The sequence below is a fragment of the Sturnira hondurensis genome, unplaced genomic scaffold (assembly GCF_014824575.4).
Source record: "Sturnira hondurensis isolate 20B ecotype Veracruz unplaced genomic scaffold, ASM1482457v3 Scaffold0004068, whole genome shotgun sequence".
In the NCBI taxonomy this organism is placed as follows: domain Eukaryota; kingdom Metazoa; phylum Chordata; class Mammalia; order Chiroptera; family Phyllostomidae; genus Sturnira; species Sturnira hondurensis.
The window spans coordinates 9,553,973-9,576,561 of NW_028076699.1; the positions used below are offsets into that span (position 1 = coordinate 9,553,973).

At 52.4% G+C, this 22,589-nt stretch overlaps 1 protein-coding gene across 1 annotated transcript in view; it reads left to right on the plus strand.

The window, feature by feature from the left end:
- Positions 1 to 266: 266 nt before the first annotated feature.
- TRABD2B (TraB domain containing 2B) overlaps positions 267 to 22,589 on the plus strand; it is a 205,965-nt gene continuing 183,642 nt past the window's right edge. The window contains exons 1-2 of the mRNA XM_037043331.1: positions 267 to 1,012; positions 3,113 to 3,673. Of these exons, the coding sequence (XP_036899226.1) occupies positions 911 to 1,012; positions 3,113 to 3,673 (663 nt within the window). The 5' untranslated portion in view covers positions 267 to 910. The remainder of the gene's footprint in view (positions 1,013 to 3,112; positions 3,674 to 22,589) is intronic.

The window sequence follows — 22,589 nt, forward strand, 5'->3', positions numbered from 1 at the left end:
CGGGCAGGGGAGGAGAGGAAAAAGTTGCGCTGGGAAGTTTGGAAAGTTGGGAAGTGGCTGCTGCGGGCTTCGCCTCCCTCCGCGCGTGTGTGAGGGAGCGAGCAAGGGAGCAAGAGAGGAGCGAGCGAGCGCCTGCCATGCCCATCAGACCCCGCCTCGCCGCGCCCAGGCGCGGAGCTCGCCCCGACTCCCTGCGGCCCGGCCCGGCCCGGCGCGGCCCCCCGCCCCCCGCGTCCCGCGCCGGGTCCTCCCCTCCCCCCGCCCCGGCGGCCCCAGCCCCCCGCCCGGCCCGGCTCCGCGCCGCTCTCCCGCCCTCCTCTCTCCCTCCCTCCCGGCCGCGGAGCAGCATGGCGGAGCCCGGGCAGCGGCCGCGCGGCCGTCCGCCGCCCCTCTGAGCCCAGCTCAGGGGCAGCTGGGCACACAGATCCGACCCCCGTCCCCGCCGCGCCCGCCGCCGCACTTGTCCCACTGCGCGACCCCTGGAGTGCGGCGCACCCCTGGGACCAGGCGCGCCCCGGGTCCCCAGCATAACCCCAGGACCCCGCGCACCGCGGGATCCCAGTACTGCCCAGGAGCCCTGCGCGCCCCTGGACCGCGACACCGCCCTGGGACCTCCGCGCGCCCCGAGACCCCCGCGAGCTCTCAGAACCCCAGGGCTCGGCCGACGGGGCTGCGCGCCCGGGTGAAGAGCTCCGCCCCAGAGGGTACCCCTCTTCCAACTGACGGAGCCCCGCCCCCGAGGGAACCCCAGGTTCGGCAGGGACATCCAGCCACGCCCCAGAGGGCTCCCAGCATCCAGCCACTGGAGCCCCGCGCTCCAGAGGAACCTCGGAGCCCAGCTGGGGGCTCCCCGCCCCGCTGAGGGGGCGCCGCCCAGGAGGGTCCCCCGCGCCCCGCGGGCCCCGGCAGGATGCACGCCGCCCTGGCGGGACCGCTGCTCGCCGCCCTCCTGGCCACCGCCCGCGCCCACCCGCAGCCCCTGGACGGAGGACAGTGCCGGCCGCCCGGATCGGTGAGCGAGCGCTGCCCGGCCACTCTCCTGGTCGCCAGGGCACTGCAACCCCGTGGGGACGGTGGTTTGGGGTTCTGCCTTCCGCACCCACCTCAGCCCACCCGCTCCACTTCTGCCCGCAGGGTGCTGCCTGGAGCGCCCTTCCCTAGTTTCTGGCGCCCCGGTCCCAGCTCCGTGCCGGGAACCGAGATTGGGGCTCCCTCGGCCGTTCCTTCAACACTCGCTGACGCTCTCTGGTCTCGGGCTGTCCCTAACTTTCGGTCCTGTTCGAACAGTTCCTTTCTGTGGCCCTTTGACTCACTTTTTCTTGCTTTTACACTGACTTTCCCCTCCTGCTTTCTCTCTGTCCACTCTGACTCTCCGTTTCTACCATCCCTTCCCCTCTTTTCTCTGACTTCCATCAGACCCGCCTTCTCTCGAATTCACACACCGCCCTCCCTCAGATGTCCCCGTGTCCCCTGCCCTCCCACTCTGACCTGGGGCAAGCTTTCTCCCTGGTACCGGTTTCCACGTTCCTCTCCTTCTCCAACCCAGGCCCCAGCACCCACTCTACCAAATGCCCCCGTTTCACAAATGAAGTGGGGGAAGGTTCCGGAGGAGAAGGAGGGCAGTGCCAGGAAATGAATGCCGCCCTAATAGTTCCTTAGGGTCAAGTGATTATTGGTTCTCCTAATTTTCCTTCCAAACCAAGGAATCTCTTGATTTCCCTCAGTGTCCTCCCTCAAAGTGTTAATTAATACGTTGAAAAATAACCCTGAATTGGAGGCCGGGGGACCAGGGGATGCTTTTGCAGGGTCCTCACCTGCTGCCTGCTGCCTCCTTAGCAGAGAGGTAGTTGACCTTGGGCAAGGTGCACCTCCAGGTCCTGACTCCTGCTGAAATAGGGAACTCTGTGGCCTGCAGGCGCTCAGAGCGGGTCTGTGTCTCTAGTATGCTGGGATTTACAGTTGTCGACTGTAGTAAAGTAGGGTCCCATCCCCACCACCCACCCCCAAACATAGTTTTCATTGTCCTGAAGTCAGGTAGGAGACTGTTATGCGTTGGCCTGAAGCTTGCAGGTGCCAAGTGGACAGACAGCCCCGGGGCTTCCCTGCATGGGAAATGACTCGGCCTGTGAGAAATGACAGTTGCTTTCTCATGCCCCTTCACCCCCAGCCCTAAACTGGACCTGGAGAAATGACCCCTCGTTCCATGCCCCTCTGTGTTCACCCCACGATACACACTCTGCAAGAGCTTAGGTGATAAATGACAGAGAACTGGTGTTGGAGACCAGGTGTGCCTGTTTAGGGGAGCGGCCCGGAAAGCACCCAGAATGTGTACATTTCCTGATTCGATGGCGTCCTCCTCTCCCGGCCGGGGGCCCCGAGACTTCACTTAGCCTGCAGCTTTTAAAGCACTTTCTCATCTGCGGTTTCAGCTGGTGGAGCAGAGTAGCTGACACCCAGCTCTGCCCTCCGAAAGGAAAACTGTATCCACACTGGTGAATGGGAAGTTGCTGTTTAAATAGGTGTGCTATTTTTAATGGGTGTTCTGCTTTCAAAGTGCTCTTGGCAAGTGTCTTCTAATGGTTGGATTTAAGTTATATGACTTCCTCCCTTCTTACCAGAGCAGGACTCTCGCTCCCCCTCTCCCCACACTCCCCATGAAACGCCACTGGTGAAGGTTTGGCTTGGCCAAGCATGAATGTTCTCAGGTGGTGTGGCAGACCTTGGCACGAACAGTGAAAGCTAATCATATATAACGAGGGCTTCCTTCATCGCCCCTTCCTCTGTGCCTGGCAGTGCCCTTAAGAATTACTTAGATAATAGTGTGTGTTTTTATACTCCCATCGACCTCTCAGGTAGGTGCTCTTGCCCTGCGTTTTGTAGATGGGGAAACTGAGTCTGCGGGAAGTGCAGCAGTGTGCTCAAGGTCAGACAGCCAAGGCAAGGCAAAGCCAGGATTGGCCTGTGGGTCTTTCAGCTTCCAAAGCCCTTGCTCTTTCCCATGACTATGTAGGTGTCTGCCATCTGTCCCCACCTCCTCCTGCCTGCTCTGTGCTAACCTTGGTTTGCTCTGCTGCCATTGGCCTCACTGCTTCCTGCTCCTCTCCCCCTGCAGCAAAGGGACCTCAACTCCTTTCTGTGGACTATCCGGCGCGACCCTCCGGCCTATCTGTTCGGCACCATCCACGTCCCCTACACGCGCGTCTGGGACTTTATCCCAGACAACTCCAAGGCAGCCTTCCAGGCCAGTGCCCGCGTCTACTTTGAGCTGGACCTGACGGACCCCTACACCATCTCGGCTCTGGCCAGCTGCCAGCTGCTGCCCCACGGGGAGAACCTGCAGGACGTGCTGCCCCGCGAACTCTACTGGCGCCTGAAGCGCCACCTGGACTACGTGAAGCTGATGATGCCCTCTTGGATGACGCCCGCGCAGCGGGGCAAGGGGCTGTACGCCGACTACCTGTTCAACGCCATCGCGGGCAACTGGGAGCGCAAGAGGCCCGTGTGGGTGATGCTGATGGTGAACTCGCTCACGGAGACGGACGTGCGCTCCCGGGGCGTGCCCGTGCTCGACCTGTACCTGGCCCAGCAGGCCGAGAGGATGAGGAAGAGCACGGGGGCCGTGGAGCGGGTGGAGGAGCAGTGCCACCCACTCAATGGGCTCAACTTCTCCCAGGTAGGCACCAGGCCCTGGGCGCCCTATGCTGGGCGGCCCCTGTGCGTTTTTGTCCTCCGCGATGACGGTCTTCCTTCTCGGGCAGCCGGAGCTCTGTCCTTCCCCCAAAGAAAGAAGGTCTTTTGGGCTGTGGAGAGGCTCTCCAGTTGCTTCAGGGGTGGTATGAGGGCGAACTGGTATGTGCTGGATTGGGGGTAAGAGTTTGGGTGTTTGCTTGCCTTTCAGCAGTGTTACCTGGGGTGGGGGTGGGGGGTATACACTCCCCACCCGCCGTGCTTGCCTGAGCGGAAAGAATTTCCCTGGGAGCATCAGAGTGATGAAAAACAAAAAGAGGGAGCTGAAAGCTTGCGTTCGAAGCCCTGGATCTCAAGAGCAGGAGGCTGTTCTGAGGCTGGAGGCAGCAGCGTGTAAACAGAGGACGCAGAGAGGGAGACGCGCTGCTGGGCCTGGGGGCAGGGCAGGTGCAGAGAGTGGACCTGGTGTGTACAGCCTGCTGTTTGACCTTAGCCCTGTCGAATTTCCCGGGCCTTTACAAAGCACCAGGCGACCCTCGGACTGCCTCCCTAGGCTGGGAGAAAGCCAGCCAGGATAGTTTGGGGGTTAATAATTTCAGAGAAATGTGTTCACTTACAGGTTGACAGTTCTGATTTCTGAAACTAGAATTGGGGGCAGGGAGAAGGGAGGAGATTCAGAGGTTTAAAGTCTCTGGCTGCCAGAGACCTGATCCAGCAAAATGTCATTAAAAGCCCTGTGCCTGTGGGCAGAGGTCACTCGCAACTCACTGGCCCCAAACTCAACTCTGAGGCCCTGGGAACAATGAATTCACATCTGTGCCTTGAGATCAGCCTGTCTGTCTGGGGTGGGGGCTTGCATCAGGACCGGTGGCCCTTGCTCCAAGGCCCCAAGACTGGGCATGGTCTGATGCCCAGTGAGGAGTGAGATGTGGCCCCAGAGACACGGTCCCCTCTCTGTTAAGGAGATGGTCCATAAATTGGCTGGGCCAGAAACTGCCACTGGGGCCAGAACTGCTTGCTGCTCCAGAGATGTTGCAACCAGGGAAACAGCAGCAGAAACTGATCCCCCTTCAGAGATCTCTGGCCTTTGTTTTTCCAGGGGAAATGCAATATTGTCCCCGGGGAGGTAAGAAGCCAGATTGATTTGCCGGCCAAATGAAAGGCGGGTTTGTCGGTTCTCCTGCTGGCTCTCCCATAATTGTGCAGTCCTTACCCAGAGGGCCCCGGTGGCAGGGGTATTGGGGCGGTTAGTCACGCCCCGCAGGGTTCTGACTGCGCCTGACTCCTTCTCCACGGGGGGAAATCCTGTGCATTCTCTGGCCCAGCACTGATTCCTCTGAACATACCGGCCTTCTCCCTCTGAAGTGACTTTTCCCTTGCCAGCCTCGAGAGCTGATATTATCTGTCTTGGGCTCCCCAGTGCTCACTGCCCATCTCATTTTGAAGGCAGGCTTGGGAGGGGCCTCCTGTTCAGAGGCCTCACATCTGGCCTCGACATCTCTTTTAGGCTGGGGAGGTAGGGGACCCACCGTCCCCCTCGAGCCCCTCTTTGTACCAACCACAGCGGAATCCACAAGAGCTGAAGGGAGCACACAAACGCTCTGGTGAAACAGCCCCTGGCTTTAATCTGTCTCTCTTAAAACAACAAAACTATCTTTCTTCGGGGTCTGGAAACACTGCTGTTCAACCAAATGATGGCTTTGGTAGGTTGAAAACATTTGCTGGAAAGTGTGTGAGGTTATGTTTTAGGGAAAGTTCCTGAGAGCCATTCATCGGCCAGTGAGGAGCCCGCTGACAGTCTCCAAAGCCCATGTTTGAAGATCAAACGGACTCAAATCTCTGGTTTCAAAAATGTGCCCACCCCATCACCAGCCTGGGCCCGCTCTTAAAATTGTTCCTGGGTCCAGCTCGTCAAGAGGGCTGCAGAAAGCAAGTCCCACACAAAAGAAAACAGGGCTCCTCTTGGTCCCCTAATCTCCACACCCCTCACCACCTGCTAGAGTGTCCGGCCCCACCAATTTGTCCTGTTATCATTTTAGAGCGAGGTGATGAAATCTCTCCTCTATCCCCGTGGGCAGCCCTGGGCTAACTGGGAAGGGAAGGATTCCAGAGCTGGGGTGGTTGGGGTTGTTAGGGATCCCCCCACCCCAAAGTCAGAAATGCAACAGCCTTCTCAGTAAAATTGTATGCGCGCGTGCACAGTTTGATATGAACATCTGTGATGCATTATTGTACCAAAATATCTGTTAAGTGCATCAGATTTTTATTTTTTTCTTTCCTCTCAGCATTACTGTTATTGCAAAATATTTGGGGGGGGGCAATGAAAGAAGAAGGCGGGAAATAGAAGCCTTAAAAGAGAGTGCTTTTGTTAAGACCTGGAATTTTAGTTTTAATTTGAGTATTTCTCAAATTTTTATATTTTCTTCTGGGCAGAAACGCCACATTTTTTTCTTGTTAAGTGGGGAAAAGAAGCTTACATTTGGAACTCTGTGGGTTGAGGAACTACTGAGAAACTTTCTTCCATCTCCGAACAGCTTGGAAGATTGGGTTCATTGGCTGTAGTCTGTGATTTTAATATGCACTGAGTGTGCTAAACCCAGCATCACCATAAGTTTGCTGTGTGTCCTTGGGCAAGTCATTTCTCCTCTCTGGGCCTTGTTTTTCCCGCCTTCGAAACGAGACACCAGGATGAGGTCACCATCCAAGTCCCTTCCAGCCCTGACACTCCGTGGGACGGTTATAATCAGTTCCACGTGCCTGGCACTCCGCAGGAAGCCCCATATGCTTTTCCCTTTTGTCGGATTCTCACAACCCTGTGGTTTTCTAAGGTGAGCAGTCAGAAAGGTTGGAGGACTTGCCCAAGGTCACACGGTTAACAAGGAACAGAGCCAGCCTGCCTGACTCGAGATGAAGGGTGCACTCCTCCGGCCATCCCGTGTGACTAGGTATTTTGTGTCCTCTTGTGATTCTTCCTTCAGTCCTTTCTTGTTCCTTTCTGCCCTTAGGACCCGAGGGCTTAAAAGTTTACTTCTTGGGAAATTTGTACCTATAGAGAAATCATTTCTTGTGGCCAGGGGGCCGGAGTGAGGTGGTGAAGGCAGGTTCTTTAAAGATTTCTCCTCTGTGTTACAGATGGCTCAGTGTGGTGGGATGGGAGGTAGGAGATCTGTCCCTGAATTTCGGTCCCAGCTCCGGCTCGAAAGCCGAGGACTCGCGTGTAACTCTGGTGTTCCCGTCTATCATATGGGGCAGCGGGGACCAGCCTTTCACAGCTGAGCTGGTCTGGGGAGGCTGTGAGAAGACACTGCATGTGGAGATTATTGAGAAAGTAAAATGACTGCCTAGATGTAGGTCTCGTGCTTGGAAGCGTCTGGGCCAGCTCCAGGCCAAGAAAGAGAGGAGGGAAGCCTCATCTCTGCCCTGTGAGCCCCTTGGCCTAGCAGCCGTGTCCACTGCCCATCCTTTGTAGAACACAATAATGCTGGAGTAATAAGGGGGGGTGGTGGCCTTGGCCCTGAGGGGCCTGGGGTACCTGAGCCTTAAGTCCAGATCTTATGACAATCTTGGGACCTGCAGATTTCAATCAGCTCTGTCAGCTGCCTCCAGGGACTGGCACTAGCTGCCGCTGACTTGCTGGGCTGATCAGGAGACCTCCTTTCCCCTCTAGGGGGCCTCAGTCCTCCCCCACCTGCAGGTGGGGGAGCTGCGTGAGAGGCCCTCTTAAGTTATGCGGTTCTCTGAGGCATAAAGAGAATATGAGGACCCTGCCTTCTGTACTGCGCTTGTTTTCATGAATGCGGGGTGTGGGCAGAGCCCTAAACACTTGGGTGTGGCTGCCGAGCTTATCCAGAATGTTCATAAAATAGCACAGCCCCCCACCAAGGGGTTAGAAACCACATCATCATCTTTTAGTGAGCTCTGTCTCTGTACAGGACACACTACATTAGACCTTGTAAATGCATCATCTCTAATCCTCACAGAGAAGGGACAAGACACACCAGCATCTCTCTCTCTCACAGACAATAAACTGAGGCTTGAAAAGGTTAAGTCATTTGGCTGTGATTACACAGCCACGCCAGGGGGACTCGGGGTTCAGACTCTGGTGTGTCTGGTGCCAGGATCCGTGCTGTTTTAGGCAGGTGAGAGCTGGCGTGGTTTTTGTTTTTAATAGTCGGCAGGCATTATCTGGTGATGTTAAGTGTGTGTGTTTGAGTGGTGGGAGATTGTCCTATCTTGCTAAAAATAGAATAATGTGTATATAGAATTAGATAATTAGGAAGTGCTCACACTGATTTCCCCCTAGCTTATAAATTGGATTTGAAGGTGATTCTGTAATTGGAATTCCCTAAGACATCCTCAGCTTGCCAAGGGACCACTGCGGAGGTGGCACCCCTAACACAGGCCCAGCAGGCCCAGTTAAACAAAGGGGAGTCTCTTTGGTTTATAGTTAGAGCTCCTATGTCTACACCCTGCAGGGCCAGCATATATGATTAGGTGCTCAATTAGTATTTGGAGAAAGAATGAATGAATGGTCAGAAACCATGGTACAAGTATCCCTGCTTCCTTTCCTCCCACCCCCCCCGGCAGTAGTGAATGGATGAATGAAGACTGCGTAAGTGAAGATCCCCCTCCTTACCTTTCAGAACCTGTCTCTTGTTTCCCATTCTCAAGAATGACCATTTCTGAGTCCTCTGCCTTCTCTGAGCCTCTGTGGCGGTTACTGCAGCACTGGCCAATGGTCTCTCGTGTCCACTGCCCTAGTCCCTGCTGCTGGCTTCCCACCAGGTCTTTGTGAGACCAGCACCTGGGCTGTGAGAGATCAGCACCTGGGCTGTGAGAGATCAGCACCTGGGCACCCCCCGAGGACCTCAGACCACGCTGAGTCCTCATCTCCTCAGAATCCCCTACGGAGTGAGAGGTCATCAGTCGGTGCAGGATCAAAACACAGGCTGGCCTACGGTGTTCTACCTGCAGCTCCTAGACTGGGAAACAGGCTTCTTCTGGCCCCATCTCCACCCTGGTCTCTGCAGCCTGCCACACCTACTGTGTCTCCCACACAGAACCCTGTGGCTGGGAGCTGTTCAGCAAAGGTCCGTCACATGGTGGGGAAGTCCCTTGGGGGACCTGCTAGCATTGTTCCCTAGGCACGTGTATGCTCAGACTCAGTCTGCACCCGGAGAGCTGTTTGCAAAGTGCCCCACTGGCGTGGCCAGTGCTGTCCACTCTCCCTGACCTGGTTACCTCAGTCTTTAATATTTAATGTATTAACACAACCTGTGGGGGGGAGGGGCGGTGGCGGAACAAGCTCAGAAGCCAACGTACAGTATGGCTTAAGCACCTCTGTTGAAGGAGAGTGAGATAGCTAGAAGTGACCAGAAGATCCTGAAATATTCCAGTCGCCAAATTAGAAGTTTATAGGATGAACTCTTCCAAAATTACGGAATCTCTGAACCCTAAACCGGAAGTCAGAGGCTCAGGGAATCTAAGAATGGTGAAATCTTAGAACATTAGGTTCAGAGGCATTTTTGGACTCGAAGAATCTTCATGTTGTGAAACCCTAGCCTCTCAGCTTTGAAGAACTTTCAGCTCATAGTCACAGAGTTCTAAAATTTTAGAATTGGAAGGGACCGGTTCTCAAGACTTTCAAGAAGCCCCATCCAAAAACCCATTGATCTTTTTCCCCGCAACACACCAGCCAGCCGTCCGGGGCCTGAGACAGAAAGCCTGAGCGCTGAAGCATTTTGTGACGGAGATAAAAATGGGAGCGTGCCTTTGTTAATAGTTCCCATTTGGACATCTCTGAAAGCCAGGAAGAGGTCGCCTGGTAATGCAGCTTTCCGAGGGAGGAAACTGAAGAATGCAGCGAGCTCGCAGCCTGCCAGCCAAGCTGCCGGCGTTCTTTCCCCCTGAAGCTTGCTTCTAAATATTGTCCACTTCACTCCTTTTATCTCCCATCACTGGCTCTCTGTCCGCCCACTTAATCCACAGGCAGCCGGTGGCCCAGCTTTCAGCTCCACGTGGCCGCTGCCAAGCCGTCTGGCCGAGCAGCAACTATGGGATCTGCAGGCTTCTCAATCCGCACTGTGTAGCCGCTGGCACACAAAACTGTGCCCCGAGCTTGGAAGCGCTGTTGCTTGTGCTGGGCCTCCTCCCTCTCCAGGAATTTCCTCCTTTTCTCTTCCACTTCAGAATCCTAGGAGATTTTCCAAGGCTCCACTCAAAGCTCTACCTCCTCCAGGAAGTCTTCCCAGAATGCTGCTAAATCCAATCTGCTTGGGAAGACTAGGTTCAAAACTTTGCTCAATGCCCCAGCCACATATCCTTCCTTTCCATGGAATTTTTTAAGTGACATTTTATGATATTCTTTCAGCACTTACATGTTTTGCTTTATATTGTAATGATGACTGAGGCAGTCTTTTCTTTCCTAATAGACCCAGATTCAAAACCTAGTTTAAAATACGCTTATAATTGACTACAAAATTAGGCCAAAGGTGCCCCAGGTCTGAAGTTGGGACTTTGTGGAGCATTCTCTGGTTGGGATGTTGGCAGCTTCGGATGCTCAAAACAGACTGCATCTTGGCCTCCATGTGCGCAGAAAGCCTCTAGACGTCCCACCTGAGCCCTGCAGATGACTTCCGTACTAACGCTGGCCCCTCCGGTCAGGCATCCCCGGGTCCCTGTTGGGGTGATCTCTCTCTGACCTGGAAAATGTTGCTGTTGTCTCTTCCTCATCTCTTACTTCAAACAAAGGCTTCTTTTTTCCCCCTCTTTGCTCCTCAGAGCACACACGAGCCTCTCCGAGCTCACCCCACCCTCCCTCTTTGTTTTTATTTTTAAATGTCTAATTTGACCTATTACTTGCTGCTTTGGTTTGGGGCTCCAGCAACGCTCACCTCTTCTAGTTCTGCCTCCCTCCCTGCCTGTCACGCAGCAACCTTGGTCATGACTCCATGTGTTTGCTTATGCTGTCTGCTCTACCTTCCCAGTTTTCATTGTCTGGCTAACTCTTACTCCTATGATACAGCAAGGGCTCCTGAGGGCAGTCCTCTTTAAAAGTCCAGACTCCTCAAACAGATGCCCTTTGTGGCCAGACTTTTATCTGTGGTCACAAGATTGCACTGTCCCTGTGGGCTGATGCCACCTGATCACAGCTCAGCAGTTTGAGTTTAGGTGCAAAGATGTGATTGGCTTTTAGCATGGTGGGGTTTTTTTCCTTTTCTTTCTTAATTCTTCACTGAGGTATAATCGACATATTCATTTCCAATATGCAATGTAATGACTGTATATTTGTATGTATTGCAAAGTTGCATTGAGTTTTAAAAGGACTGGTGGGTGTCTTAGTCTGCCTGGACTGCCATCACAAACTACCATAAGCTGAGTGGCTTAAACAACAGGAATTTACCTTTGCACAACTCTGGAGGCTAGAAGCCTGCAACAGCGTGCCAACTTGGTCGGGGCCTGGTGAGAGCTGTTTGTGGCTTGCAGATAGCTGCCTTCTGAGAGAGAGAGAGGGCGGTGTGTAGAGATATGAGCTGGGATTAAAAGTACATTCTTCCCTTACTTCTCTTCTTATAAAGGCATGAATCCCGTCATGAAGGCCCCGCCATCATGACCTCCTCTAACCCTAAGTACCTCAGAGAGTGCCCATCTCCAAATAGTGTCATATTGGAGGTTAGGGCTTCAACCCGTGAATCGGGGAGGGTGGTGCCCATTTAGTCCTCCACAGTAGGTGAGTTGTACATGGGTCACCCAGGATGCCTGAGCACCCTTGGAAAGAGCCAGATGGTGACCAGACAAGGTCCATAAGAGTCAGAGCCCTGAGGCCATCTCTGGGTGACAGTCTGGGTCCTTAAGACTTGTGCAGTCTCTGCAGTGGCACTTGATGCTGCAGTATGATCCTCCCCTGACGAGGCAGTGTGGCTTCCTTGGGGGACCCTGCAGGTTTTCAGGTCAGTGCCTGACCTCCGTTCTCCTCCCCTGTAGGCAGTACAAATATTCCCTGCTGACACTCAGTCACCTTTTATCCATTGGGTTCCCCCTTCTCTTCCCATTGGGTCAGGAAGGACAGGAGGAAGCATTAAAATTTACTTCTCATTTGGCTCTTACCTTCTGAGTCTGCGTTCTCTGCATAAAGCTCCCTCTCCATGTCCCTCATTCGGAGGAACTTCCTGGCCTGATTCTGCCTTTGAACCAAGAGCTGGTCTTAAATAAATTTACACAGCATGGTGCTGACTCAGCTGAGGGGGCGGGGTGTGGTTTCCACAGCTCAACACTCAATTGGTGTGAGAATAATTGTACTTATTGGGAGTGTAACCTTGGGCTGGTTATGTAGCCTTTCCCTGCCTCGGTTTCCTCATTAGCCGACCTCATCCGATTGCTGTGAGGACAGATTAGTATAAAGCACAGTAGTACGGTGTCAAATACACAAGGAGCACTCACTAAGCACTAGCTTATAGTTACTAGAGTATTTTTATTTTTTACTATTATTTATTTTATTGAATTTATTGGAGTAACATTGGTGAATGAAATTACACAGGTTTCAGGCGTGCAGTTCTATCACATGGGTGTATATGGTGTTGTGTGTTCTCCCCCCAAGTCAGGTCTCCTCCCGTTCCCATGTATCCCCCCTCCTCCACCTCCCCCTCCTCCCCATCCCTCTTATAATTACCAAGCTGTTGCCTGTGCTTATGAGGTGTTTTCCTTTGCTTAATCCCTTCACCTTCTTCACCCAGTCACCCCTCCCCTCCCCCCTGACAACCGTCAGTCTGTTCTCTGTGTCTATTAGTGTATTTTTAAATTAGCATCATTATGCAATTCGAGGGACGGTTTCTCGTTTCTGCTGTGTGCCAGACACTGGGGTGTGTGCTGGAGAAAGAAGGGGGAACAAGAACGAGGATGCTGTACCCCAGGGGCTCCCCTTCTGGGCGGGGAGGGGCACGGGCAGCGTAAGGCAGAGGTCCCTTACACTGCACCAGGATGAGAGCGGCGAGGGAGGGCAACGTGGCGTGATGTGGGAGCACAGAAGACAGCGTACTTCCCAGACCTGAGGAGATCTGGAAGGATTTCCTGGAGGAAGCTGAGGAAAAACCGGGAACTGAAGGGGTAACACTTAGCAGGCAAATGTTGAGGGGTTCTAGGCCCAGGACAAGGGAGGTGCGTAGGCCAGAGCTGGGAGAGGAGAGGTGCGGCTTGTGCGAAGTTCGGCTTGGCCCGTCTGCATGGGCTGTGACAAGCCAAGGCTGAATGGAACCACCCGACTGCTGTCTGCCACCTCGGCCTCTGCCTCATGCCCCTCTGGGCAGAGTGCAGAGACGTGGCAGGCCTGTCTGTCAGCCCAGCCCGTTTTGCTGCTCAGGCCACGTGGCCCTGCGTCTGTCTCCCCGACTGGATTCCTTAAGCAGGGGGCTCTTTTCCTGAAAGGACAGCGTACTTCCCTGCACAGCACCCCCCCCCCCCACAGGCCTGGAGACCTCACGGGGGACCTCAGTAGCAGGCAGCCCAGGTGGGGCCAGCACCTCTGGGCATGTCAAGCCCTCCTCTCCACAGGCAGGCCAGTCCTGCCCTTTGAAGGCACAGTGCAAAGATAAAAGGCAAGGCCCAGCTAGGATGCATACAAAAATCAACCAATGAATGCATAAATAAGTGGAATAACAAATAGATCCCTCTCTCCCCCACCTACACACTCACACCTTCCTGTCTCTAAAATCAATTAAAAAAGATTAAGAAGCTGCTAAAAAACAAAAAAGCAAGGCCCCTCTCCCCCCTTGTCTGTTCAAAGGGCTTACATGTTTCCTTCCTGTAAGGTTATTTAAAGTCTTCTCACCAGTTTTATCTCCTGGGGACTTAGTGCGCCTTCTAGGTAGTTCACAAATTAAGCTGCAGGTCCCATTTGAAAGTCCTTTGTCGAAAGTCAGGTTCCTGTGGGAAAAGCCTTTTGGAAATCTCTCTGGCTCATCCTTCAGCCTCAATCCAGGTGATAACTCCAGCCCATTTGCATCTTGGTTTGCAAATTCCAGCCTTCCTCCCGACCCCCATGGGGACACCTTGAAAGGGCAAGACTAGTCCTGCCCCATGTCTTCCGCCCACCCCGCCCTGTTTGGACTCTCAGTGGTCCCTGTGGTGTGTGTTTCTCCAGCTGAGAGGCTATGGCATCGACTGGATTACGGCGCATTTTTAGCACCAGACCCTCTGTGGGGGCCGAACTGCAGCTTGTAGAGCAGCGGATCCATCACGCGATGGGTAAATTGAGACCTTTTGGGCCCTCAGTGGTAATAATACTTGGTAATTGTTCTTGACCTTGAACTGGATGACTAGTTGACCCAGGACTACGTAACCCCCACGCCATGGCTTGCTGGTGGTCTCGCAGGTGATTTCATATTATTCTGCTTTCATCATTATAGTTTTGTGGAGAGGGTGGCGAGAAACGAAAGCAGGGTTCTTGATGTAGACCTTGTAGGTTAAAGAGGACTGGGGCCCCTGGAGACTGGGAGGGGTCAGGGGAGAGAAGGAGACGGTTCGGGAGGTAAGAGCCAGGATGAGACGATGCAGAGGGTCTGCAAAGAAAAGTGCTTCTGCCCTCCATTGGGCTTATTCTTTCTTTCCCCAGGAGAACCACTGTTAGTTAGGGCCTGTTATGTGCTCTATGTTTGTCATAGTAAATTCCTAAAACAATCCTGAATGGTAAGTATTATTTTCCCCATTTTGAGGAAATTGAGGCTAAGTATTTTGTGCAAAATGACGGAGCCAGAATTTCTAATTGGATCTTTTGATGCCAGAACAGACAGACTGGACTGGAGTTGGAATTCCAGCCCCACCACTTTGGCTGGAGGCTGAGGGTCTGTTCCCACCTCCAGAATAAACCGGGGCTCACAATAGTCTTTCCCCCCCGGTGTGTTGTGGGGAGTGAATGAGGTAATGCGTATAAACCACATAGCTGGGTGCCTGGCGCACACTTAGAGGTAATGAATGGTAATTGTGGTGGTGTAAGTCATGTTATTTTAATTATTGCTATTGGCCCAATGTCACACGGTCTGTGATTTGAGGTGAAGCCCATCCCATAGAGAAGACGGTTCTGGATCCTTCAGTCTCTCCCACACGGACCCTGGTCCAGATCAAGGATGGTGACTGGTCCACCTGATGGGACCCATTTAGTCTGATAACTGGGAGCACGATCTCTTTTTCCTGGCCGTCTGCAGTGTGTGATGTTGGGTCCTATTCATTCCGGGTCAGGTTCCCTGTGACCTCCCACGGCTCCCTGGAGTGGGGACACATCCAAAGGAGGGATCACAAAGTTTAGGCTAGAGACCTGGGTTGAGGCCCAGCCCTTCCAAGGGTTAGACCCATGACCTGGGGCGGTTCTGTCTTTGAGGGTCCCCCCCTCCATTGCACAGGTGGGCTGGCAGTCAATAGTGGTGACTCAGAGCTATAGGGACAAAGGATGAAGCCTGGGAAGGGCGTTATTAGCTCTCAAGTGTTCCGTGCTCACAGTACTTGGCATGCAGGTGTTTTCCATTTTCTGTTTCTCCCAAAAAAATATCCTGTATATATGTAGCGAATTGAATTTGTTATTATGAAACCGTTCACCCATCCATTCATCCCTCTGTTTGTTTAACAAGCAGTACTGAGAGCTACACTGGGCCAGGCTTAGTTCCAGGTCGTGAGCATGGGCTGCTGTGGAAGGGAGGGTTGCACAGACCCCAGGGAGAGGCGCTTCACAGCACAGTGCTAAGGACAGGGACAGGGCTGAGTCCGTTACCTGCACCACCCCACTCAATCCTCACCACCGTCTCGCAGGTACAGTCAATTATGCAGCTCCATTTTGCAGGTGAGGAAACTGAGGCACAGATAGGTTAATTCACTTACGTGAGGTCACACAGCCACTGAGTGACAGATCTGGAATTCAAACCCTGGGGTCAGGCTGCAGAGCCTGTGCTCTCGGCCTCCCCATATCTGATGAAAAGGGATTGGAATCTGATGGATGGGGGTGGGGGGACAGCTCTGTTTCTGAGACTAGAAGTATGAAAGACGGGGAGGGCAGGGAGGTGACAGACTGCAGACCTCCTCTCCGGAGGAAGGCTGCCCCTTTGGGAAGGAGGGAACGAGGTGGCCTGATTGCCAAGACCTGGGGTGAGGAGGCTTGGGAGGACAGAGGCTGCGTGGGGATCCAGAGCAGAAGCTGACCTTGGCAGGAAAAGCAACGGCTCAACAGGGTGAGGACCAACGAAAGTGGAGGCTGTCAGGTTGTGACAGCACCTGTCTGCATGGCTGGGGCTCTTCTCCACAGATCTCTAGAGTGGGTGGAGGGGTGGGGGCCAGCCTCAAGGAGTCTCTGTTCAACTTGCCACAGTAGCTGGACAGTAGGTCAGTTCTCACCTGTCTGTTGTTGTTGAACCCTGGCCCCGAGTCCTCATCCCCTGGAAGCTGGGGCTTTGTAGGGACTTCACTGGTCCTCTGGAGGTTGCATGGGAGCTACAAGGATAGAGAGTGTCCTTGCTGTCCAGGGGTTCTCTTTGCTGGTGAAAATGTTCAGTTTCTACGCAATAGGCAGACCTCTCCTTATGAGTAGCTGGCTTGTCTGGGCCTCACACTTACACTCATACTTGGCAGTATGCTTGGCGGTACAATGTCACCTGAGCTCAGTATTGAGGGAACAGAGGTGTCCCCTGGGTTCGGAAGGAGCACCATGTATGGGGTCGGGGGTTCGTGGTGAGATTGTTCCAGGCGGAGAATGCTTGCAGGAGGCACATAGACTACGGAATTGGGCCACAGGAAGGAAACCTCGTAAGCTGTGTTAAGAAGTTTGGCCTTGACCCTGAGTGCATTGGGGGGCCCACGCCTGTGTTCTGTAATACAGTCATTCGTCAAACGAGAGCGTCTCAGCAGACTTGCCTGGAAATCTCAAGTCCCTGGTCTGGAGGAAGGAGCTGCTGCGTGAGGGCGTGTTGCTTTCCATCGCCAGGATGTGTTACTCCTGCGCCAACGGAGACAGACTAAAAGGGAACTGGGAGTGGGGACGGGGTGGTTCTCTTAAAAACTAGATCATAAAAGTGGTCTGGTGATTGAGTGACCAGCTGTAATTAAATATATTACAGGGCTTCTTGTGAGGGGGCCTGAGTGAGACCCTGACCACCATTTCTAAAATAGCTACTGAAGGATAACATGTCCCCGCATTTCATGTGATCCATTTGGTGACACACTTGCAGCATCCCACCTGTCCAAAGAGGGAGTGGGTGAGGCAGGTTGTTTCTGAAGGCTCCCCCCGTGGAAGTGGGGGTGGGAGGATCTGTGGTCTGTAAACTATGCAAGCACTGAACTGGAGTCAGCTGCATGCGCCCCGGCAGGTTCCTCCCATCTCAGAGCCCCCTGAGCGGGTGTGAGTGCGTGGTAAACCAGAAACCGCACCCCACTGCTGCCAAACCACTTTCTTAGCTGGCTCTGACCTTACTGGAAAAGGGCATTTTTTATTTTATTGTCTTTTATATGTTTATATGTCTGCCTTCTCCATAGTCTGAAGTTCTTTGAGGGCAGGAACCTCATCTAATGGATCTGGGTTTGCCTAGGGCCTGGCTCCCAGTCCTCCCTCGAGGCTGTGGGTAGCTGTAAAATTACCGCCTCTATCACACATCATTGCCTGAGTATCTGGATGGGAAACAGAAGTCCCCAACTCTACCTCTGCATTATTCCCAGATTTCAAGGTGTTTGGCTTTGGTGGCTGTGGCCACTTAGGTACCCAGGCGTTTGGCTTTGGTGGCTGTGGCCATTGAGCACCTTCTCTCCCTCACGCTCTGCCTGTCTCCCAGTGGTGCTGTGGTTTCCTGCTCATCCTGCAATCCCACAGGGGCCTTAAGGGCCGCCACAGGGTCCCCACTGTGGGTGGAAGCCACTTCCCCTAGGATTGAAGGCATCTGCCCAGACCTCCTCTTTGACCCTCTTCCTCACACTTCTGTGTTTTTTCCAGGGCACAGATCAGAGCTTCTGTTTGCTGGTCATTTTGTGATCCACACACAGTGTAAATGAAAGCTGCTAAAACCAATAAATTCAAACCATGTGTAGGCACTGGGGAAGAGCAGGGACGTCAGAGGGCCTGGTTGTGAGGTGGCGTCAGTGCTGACGGCCCTGGAGCTGATTTGTATATGAGAAAAGTAAATACCCAAAGTGGTAAACAGCCTTGGGTCTCTCATCATCGCTGGAATTCAAAGGCATTTAATAGGAACACCCACCCTCTGTCTCTTGTAAACAAAGCGAGATTCTCTGTGTGTGCTGACCTAAATTCTGCATTTTCATCTTGGGAAAGCCAGCCAGTCATTTTGTTCGGGAGACCACAGCCAGTCTGGGCCGCTGGGTTGGGTCGCCTTCTTTCTGGTTCTGTCGCTTATGCTTTGCAAAGGACTGCCTTTACATCACTCTTTGGCCTTAGAGCACATGGGATGGGTGGCCATTCTCACCCCTGTCCCGATGAGAAATAGGGATCCCGAGATGTAAATCAGTTTGCCCGAGATCACACACATCAGAGCCCTTCTCTCCTCCCTTAGGTCCTGTTTTCCATTCCTCTTTCAGTGAATGGTACTTCTGTTCTCCCTGACTCAGCATCCCAGAGGCATCCTCATCCACTCCTTCCTCGTTTCCTCTCCTTTCCAATGTCTCCTGGAGCCTGGCCTTCCTCTGGGTCCCTGCTTCCCCCTATTTCATTGTGTTGTGTTGTGTTGAATCTCATCGTATTTCATTTCATGCTTCTGCTCTTCTTGTGCTCAGGATAGAGCCCCAGGGAAGGAACCAGACAGTCCTGGGTTTGGGGTTCCGGTTTCTCTGCCTGTCAGCTGTGTGGCTGCCGGCAAGTTCCTTCTCTGAGCCCTGCGGTGTCCACATATGTCAAGTGGGGATAAAGTGCCTACCTTCTTGGAACGGCTGTGAGGATTAATGGAGCTCACATATGTGGAGATATCCAGACTGCTCAGTGACTCAGATCAGAGATTTGCCCCTCATTTGGCATTTGTCTGATGTTTTTCTTGTGATGAGACCGGGGTTACGTGTTTAGGGGAGAAAGATTACAGATACAGTGCATATTATATCAATGGCATGTGCTACCAACCTGAATTCCCACTGTTGATATTAACCTTGATCACTGGGCTGAAGCACTGTTTGTCGGGTTTCTCTACGGCAAAGGTACTCCTCTCAACACCTTTCCATACTCTGCACTTTGGAGAGGTGTCGTCACAGGCAGCCCACACCTAAGGAGTGGGGAGTCGTGTTCCCCCTCGGTCAATGTCCTTTGAATGCTCACTGTGTGCTGGGCCCTGCTGCAGACGCTGAAAGTACGCATATAGTGGTGAATGAGGCAGAGAAGGTCCATTTCCTGCATGGAACAGTCATCAAAGTGAGGGTTTAACAGTGAATAAGTAATTTTAAATTATGATAGAGGTATAAAGAAAAAAGGGATTAGGCTAGAGAGGGACCAGAGTGCTAGGGGATGGAGTAGGGCACAGACAGGAGCAGCTTTCGGGAGAAGGGGCCTTTCCAGCTGCATCCAGAGGGCGAGGAGGAGCCAGCTGTGAACACCTGGGGAAAGCCCATCCTGGGCAGAGGAACAGCAGGTGCCAAGGCCCCGAGGCCCACTTAAACAACAGAAAGGGTGTGGTGACTGGAGCACTGGGTGCATGGAACAGCATCAGGAGATGGAGCAGACAGAAGACGGGGTGAGATCCTACCAGGCCTGCAGATGACAGGAGGGTGTTTGGGTTTTATTTTAACAGTGGAAGCCATTGGTTTAAAGTGGGGGAAGATCTGATTTGCTTTCCTGTATAAAAGATGGCTTTGGCTGTGGCGTGCAGAACAGACTGCCCTGGGCACAAGAGCAGAGGAAACTGGGAGACTAGTATGGATGCTGTTGGAATAATCCAGGTGGAGGATGGTGGTGGCTTGGGCCTGGGAAGAGCAGGTAGAAGTGGATTTGGGAGGCGGAGCTGACAATGCATGTGATGAGTCACTTCCGGAGAGAACAAAAATGGGTGTGACGCTTGCACGTCATGGTACTATTACAGGAAATCAAGGGAAGCTGAGGAAGGAGCAAGTTTAAAAGATAAAACTAGAGCTACTGATGGTTCCTTAGCAAAGCTCCACCAAAGTCCCATTTGTTGGCACCATTCTTAGCAGCCCCTCTGGGATGCATAACGTAACTAGAAGGATAGGAACAGTGTTCTGTTTGTTGATTCGAATGCCACCTCTCTCCTCAGTAGTTCATAGTATTGAAGTATAAGATGCAAATGGCAGATATCCATGGCACGTGGCATGGATGTGAAGAGTGTACCAGTTATGTAGGGGCCTGGCCACCTGTTGCTACTTCAGAGTACGTGCCAGGCACTGAGTGGGATACCTTCCTGCATCTTCCAGTGCCCAGCCCATAGGAATTAATTTTTTCCTGTCCCAGCTAACTAAGTATATATTGGTTTGTGTTGAGTTATGTCTATAGGATAGTCAGTCAATAAGTATTTATTGACCACCAGCTACTGTGTAATGCTATCTTAGGCACAAGTTCTAGTCTCTGTCTAGGTGAGTAGGGAACAAAGTGTGGGTAACATGTTCATACCTGTGCAGCTAGCCACAAGTGAGAGAGCTCGTGTCCCCAGGGAGGCCTGGAAGCATCCATGAGGGCTCCCTGGAGGAGGTGGAAACAGCTGTCATTTTGAAAGGCATGAAGGCACTGGGACATGTAGCTAAGGTTTCTGTTAGGGAATTAGAGGGAGAAAGTGTTGGAGAGGTAAAATTATGGTCCACAGACCAGCATAGAGTCAGAATAGGTGCTCAAAAACTATTTGCTGGGTAAGTGAGTGATTGGCAAGTAAGATGATAACCACTCTCTAGAGGATGTGAAGGGCACTGTCTCCTGTGGGCTGTGAAGAACAACTGCCAAATAGACCCAGCGTCTAAAAAACTGGAAGGAGCCAGATCCTGAAGAAAGACTTTTGAACTTCCAGCCAGTATTTAATTTATTGTAATAATAACGATACTGCTAATAATAGCAATAATTTTTATAACTGCTTAATGAGCGTTCTTTTTGCTGGAAAGGCACTGTTAGTTACAGGCATGGCCCCGTCTGTGTGTGATTAGAGGTTGCTGAGTGAGACCAAGAGGGCCTTTTTTATCTGGAGGTTTTGTTGTTTTTTTCCTGGTTGGACTCTGCTGATAGTCCATCTCACTGTTGGCTCTTCAGTCTGTTTGTGTTCCATGGGATACCGCAAAAGCACAGTCTTAGACAAGGTAAATATGCCAAATCCTTATTATAACATTTAATCACTTAGGGAGGTTTCACTCTGAGGTGGGGGTGGGAATGGAAAGAGAAGTCCAGATTGCTTTGATTAACTGCATTTTTCTTTCTGGGTGAATGGGAAGGCTTTGGTGGAAATCTCAGTCATTGAGGCTGTTTCCAGGAAAGAGTAAGAAAAGCAGTTGAGGAGGTTCTGGAATCTTGGTCAGTAGTAGGTATTAAGCACCTATTGTGGGCACGGTGCTGGGCTGGGTGCTGACAGAATATGCTGGAAGAAGGCACCTGTCTTCCATATTAGAATGTAGGTCTGGGAGACAGGGACTCGGGCATGGGCAGGTCTATCTAGCACAAGGTGGACCTCAATAAATTCTCATTGATTGGGTGAGAAACCACCACATGGCAATTAATTGTTTGAACGATGCAGGTGGGTGAGAGATCACCTCCAACAGGATTCTCTAGCCTGGACATCATGGAATAAATGGTGTTTGATAGAGGCCTTTCCCACTTATAACTGCATGCAGGCAACCCAGCTTCCTGTGGTTTTCTCATGTATTATGAGGTTGTTTCTCTGCACTTTGTGGGTGAGAGAGCTGGCATTCAGAGGGTTAAGAGATTCATGCACAGGGCCAAGAGAGCAGGGCCATACCTGATTTATTCACCAGTCTGGCTCAGGGGCTGCCATAGTATTCCTTCACCTAGCAGATTCTCAGTGTGTATGTATTGAATGAGTAAAGTATTTCAGAATTATACCGTGTTGGAGGCCCTCAGAAATATATAGGATGTGTAGCCATGATACAAGCCCTTCCATTTACAACACCTGATTTCTTTTACTGTATTGACCAATTCCATTATGGCAGAGATTGAGTATTAGATTAGATCATCGTTCAGAAATAGTCACTCCCCACCTCCCCCTTCCCCGAGCCTGCAGTAAGGTAGGGTTTGGGCACATGACTTGCTTTGCTTTCTATGTTGGGCAAAGTGTGTACTTCCTGGCTCCTGGACTCTGGACTCTGTGATGTGACATGCTTTGGCCAATGAGACGTGAAGGAAGCAGAACCTTACTGTGTTGCTTAACTCACCCTCTTGAGCTTCTGCCGTCACCACGAGAAGAAGATGTCTCCGTGTAGCAGCTGCCCTTCTCGCTGAGGGTTCAGAATGAACACAGCCCAACCCACAAGGAAGGGCCAGGCTGAAGTGGACACATGGCTAACCCAGACCAGCCAACCCCCAGCTGACCCACCATGAAAATAAGTGAATTATTGCTTTAAGCCACAAAACCTTGGGGTGGTTTGTATTGCAGCACAGCAGTAGCTGACTGGTACCAGAGAGAAGGGCCCCGCAGGCAGGGGCTGGCCCCTAACACATGTAATGGAGGGAAAGAAGACTTGAGGGACAGGAGGTAAGGCGGGCAGTATAGGTTTCAGCTCAGTCTCTGAAGGGTTTGAATGTCCGTGTAAGGAATTTGATCATTTTCCAACAGGCAGTAAGAGGCACTGAAAAGGGGTGAGCACAGAGGGATGAGATCCAAGCTAGTTAGGGAAGGGTAAATTTGAAAAGAAGTGCAGAATGGTTAACGAGAGAGGAGACTAAAGTCAAAGGACCTGTTGGAAAACCGCCATTACTTTGTGCCCCGCTGCATCCC